Source organism: Anarrhichthys ocellatus, unplaced genomic scaffold (assembly GCF_004355925.1).
Source record: "Anarrhichthys ocellatus isolate YVR2014 unplaced genomic scaffold, GSC_Weel_1.0 scaffold2675, whole genome shotgun sequence".
Lineage (NCBI taxonomy): Eukaryota > Metazoa > Chordata > Actinopteri > Perciformes > Anarhichadidae > Anarrhichthys > Anarrhichthys ocellatus.
The window spans coordinates 1-4450 of NW_022282649.1; the positions used below are offsets into that span (position 1 = coordinate 1).

Genomic DNA, 4450 nt, shown 5'->3' on the forward strand with positions numbered 1-4450 from the left:
ATAAAAGCCGACAGTGTCTACAGTCAGACACTTACAGGGACTTGACTCTCCTTTTGAAGACTGCTCCTCTTCTGTTTTCCTCTTCTCAGAGAGTTGACAACCACTGCAAACATAATGAAGAAGGCATACTCAGTCTCTGGCTATGGCAGCAGCACCAGGAGGTCCTTTGCACCAACTAGCAGCTACTCCGTACAAAGATCCAGTTATAGTAGTGGTGGTGGAGCCAGAGCTGGTTCCATCATGTCTTCAATGGGTGGTGGTGGTGGTTATGGTAGTGGTTATGGTGGTGGTTATGGCTTTTCTTCGAGCCAAGCAGGCGGCTTCATTCCTCCACCGATCACCACTGTCCAAGTCAACCAGAGCTTGCTGGCTCCAATGAACTTGGATATTGACCCATCCATCCAGGTTGTCCGTACCCAGGAGAAGGAGCAGATCAAGACCCTCAACAACCGCTTCGCCTCCTTCATTGACAAGGTTGGTTCCTGTGACTTCTGTGTGACTGTCTTATGTACAATTTAGTGTAGGCCTCTTTATCTTAGTGCTGACGTCCTGTATGCCCTCCCTGGGCTCCACTTACTGCTAGCAGCTGTCAAAATGGAACTGTAGCACTGTTTAGTTAAAGACAATCTGCCCACTACTTGCAAATCTGAGAAAGCAAGACAGCTGTGAATCTCGTCTGTGTAATGTTGAATCCCTCAGTGAGTTACAGCCTCTGGAATTAGGAAGTTTACAAAAATCTGTCACTGATTGTGACCCCACTGGCAACTCCATCCAAAATCTACCTAAGGTAACAGTTAGCCTGTAGCCCTTTTCTGAGCCAGTGGCAGCCTTTCTCCCCACTATCTAAACATGGGTGGGGATTATATTGCAGTGACTTAACTGGAAGACTGGCAGAGATCTATTTACGCTATGCCCACAGAGTCCAAAGTCTTTCCTTTGCACAGTGCGCCTATCACCTGGTTGTTATCGGCAACAAGAATGTTTAGTGCACAACAGTAAATCATCATTTAATTGTCTTTTACGCAACGATCACACGACTGTGTTAATGTTTGTGTGCAAGCTATATAAGGAGAGGTCCTTTATGAAGAGTCAGACTCTCTGAACACTATAAGTTGGCATTCTGACAAAAACTCGCATAACAAAACACTCATTCGATAACACTGCTCTGCTTTGTCTTCTTTATCTGCCACGCCTAGTTTTTTTTCTTTTGGCAAGAGTGACTGTGTGGCCTCCATTGCCCAACAGAGCATGGATGATTCATGTGCAAAGAAGAGTTATGATAGGTGAAACACACATAGGAAGCATCTTGATTGAACATACTATATACTATATTTAGTTTGAAGAAAGAAAGTGTTTCCCTTTTACACCTTTTAGTATTAAAATAGATTGAACAAGCAGGCAAAGATATGCCATCATGAGTTACAGTTGTTGTGAAATGGGTGTGGCAATTCGGATATGTAGCTATCAACGGAGTCAAGTAGATAAAGGTGAGACCACAATTGCACACCCTTTGTGACCCAACTGCTCTGATCCTACACTTTAAAAAATGAAATATCTATACAAAGCTCAAAAACAATTCAACATTTTGAAACAACATCTGACAATCTTCCTTGGTTTTGTGTCTCCACAGGTTCGTTTCCTGGAGCAGCAGAACAAGATGCTGGAGACCAAATGGAGCCTCCTGCAGGACCAGACCACCACCCGCTCCAACATCGATAGCATGTTCGAGGCGTACATTGCCAACCTGCGCAGACAGCTCGACGGGCTGGGCAACGAGAAGGCCAAGCTGGAGGGAGAGCTGAGGAATATGCAGGGCCTGGTTGAAGACTTCAAGTGCAAGTGAGTGCTTGCATGACATGGTCACTAGTTATAATATATACCTTGATATAGTGAGCAGATGTTCAAAAGAGAGTAGATGTACAAAAACTTTGGCTTTTGTCCCAACAGGTATGAAGATGAAATCAACAAACGTTCAGTTGCAGAGAACGAGTTTGTGCTCCTTAAGAAGGTGCGAAAACATCAAGATGGCCATTAAATTCTTTTCTGTAATCCTGGGGTTTAAGACAATCTGGCCACCTGTTACACTTCATGTTTCTATTTGATTTTCTTTCCAGGATGTTGATGGTGCCTACATGAACAAGGTGGAGCTGGAGGCCAAAGCTGATGCTCTTCAGGATGAGATCAACTTCCTCAGGGCCGTCTATGAGGCTGTATGTATCTATAATGTCCAATACTTCATAATTCTACAATCACCATTTCAGTTAAAGCTGATTATTATCCACTCTTCGTGTAAATCAGCTATAAAGCACAAAGAGTTAACTGATGTGCAACAACCATTGGTTCTGTAGGAGCTCCGTGAACTGCAGGGCCAGATCAAGGACACCTCCGTCATCGTAGAAATGGACAACAGCCGTCACCTGGACATGGACTCCATTGTGGCTGAAGTGCGTGCTCAGTATGAAGACATTGCCAACCGCAGCAAGGCTGAAGCAGAGACCTGGTACAAACAGAAGGTGTGTGAAATGAAAAATTCAGTTTTTTCAACACTTCTTCCAACTGTGTGGATCATGCTCTTAATGCAACTTATTTTTCATACTAGTATGAGGAGATGCAGAGCTCTGCTGGACAGTATGGTGACGACCTGCGCACAACCAAGGCTGAGATGTCTGAACTGAACCGCATGATTTCCCGTCTTCAGAATGAGATTGAGTCTATCAAGGGACAGGTACATTTTAAGACCTTCACATGAATGATGCCCTAATATTTATACACTTGATTATCTCAGTGGATTTGCAGTTATTAATCCATCAACATAATTTTTCACAGAGGGCCAACCTTGAGGCTCAGATCGCAGAGGCTGAGGAGCGTGGTGAGCTGGCAGTGAAGGATGCCAAGCTCCGCATCAGGGACTTGGAGGATGCTCTGCAGAGAGCCAAGCAGGACATGGCCCGCCAGGTACGCGAGTACCAGGAGCTGATGAACGTCAAGCTGGCCCTGGACATTGAAATTGCCACCTACAGGAAACTGCTGGAAGGAGAGGAGAGCAGGTGGGATGAACTTGAATATGTAATGTATTTCAATGGCTGCAGCATTAGATTCAACTCTGAATTAAGCGCTAACTCGTCACTATTCCACCATTAGACTGACCAGCGGAGGTTCAACCGCCACCATCCATGTGCAGCAGTCCTCTGGAGGTGGTGGTAAGTTTCATATTTCATACATCATCATCATAAGTGATACCTGAGTCAACAGACCTCACTGACAGATGGATGGATAAATAACACTTACATATTTTTTTTGCTTCAGGATTCTCCAGCTCCGGCGGTGGATTCGGCTACAGCGGTGGCAGCTACAGTGGCAGCAGCAGCTACGGCGGCGGCAGCGGCTTCGGTGGAAGCAGCGGCTACGGTGGCGGTTATGGTGGTACTGTTACCAAGTCCACAGTCTCATCAACCAGTTCCAGGAGAGCCTATTAAAAAGGAGAGCCATCCCTCTTCCCCTTCAGAAACCCTTGAGTTTGATTTAAATCTGTACAGGCTCATGGTGCTATACAATACTGTTAAGCATGACCAACAATACAGCTTAATAAATTGTGTTACACTGCTACCAGTTGTGTTTCAAACATCCCTGGTGGCTTTCTTACTCTGTTATGTTTAACATCATCAACAAGAGTTTCTGAAGGTAAACATGGCCTTAGACAAACATGGGCCAGGTAAGCTCTTTCTGCTCTGACATGTAACAAATAAGAAAAAAAACACAAAGGTTTTGATGAAGTGTTAAAACTAAGCAAGAGACATTTGAAAATATGTACTCAATCTCAGATGTTTTTTTTACTGTAGTGCTCTGATGAACTCTTCTGAAATAAAATCCTGTAGTGACATGTACAGGATGATTAACCAAAGTTCAGTTGAAGTCGTCATTCCTACATTTGAGTGCTGATATAGGTAAGGGGAGCAAGTCACTGACCAGATCCGATCACCAGAGAAATACAAAAAAAAAATTGTGTGACTTTATATGTTAACAGTTTCACTTTGAACTGATTGGCTACTGGCTTGTTCTTCTTACTGTTTTGTCAAATGCTTCCATGTTGAGTTTTGCATTTCCCTTCCTTCAAGATAAAACTATGTAGAAACCAGATTTATTTTGTAAAAGCCTTCCTGTCAACATGACTGATGAATGTTGCAGCAAATTACATCAAATGAATCAGAAAAAAGTAAATCTGACAACTAAGACTCTCAATATTGTTGTGGTTAAAAAAAGAAAAAGCTCAGGAGGTTTTGACTTACAATGGACATGTCTATTGTAATTTCCACTTTGAGATTTCACATGAGGGCAGTGCTGTGCCACTTTTCTACTCCTCACTTCCTGTTTGGAATAGCTGTCCAACAGATATGCATGTGCAGATCTCTTAAAGACCCACGGTCATTACAGTTATATTTTAAGTGCCTAA

The 4450-nt window shown here is 43.4% G+C and overlaps 1 protein-coding gene across 1 annotated transcript; it reads left to right on the forward strand.

The window, feature by feature from the left end:
* Positions 1–24: 24 nt before the first annotated feature.
* LOC116378484 (keratin, type II cytoskeletal 8-like) lies at positions 25–3901 on the forward strand. Its single transcript, XM_031840373.1, has 9 exons — positions 25–474; positions 1631–1839; positions 1948–2008; positions 2115–2210; positions 2349–2513; positions 2600–2725; positions 2827–3047; positions 3142–3200; positions 3307–3901. Exons 1-9 carry the CDS (start codon positions 115–117, stop codon positions 3474–3476), a joined length of 1467 nt encoding a protein of 488 aa, XP_031696233.1. The 5' UTR covers positions 25–114; the 3' UTR covers positions 3477–3901.
* The last annotated feature ends 549 nt before the right edge of the window (positions 3902–4450 follow it).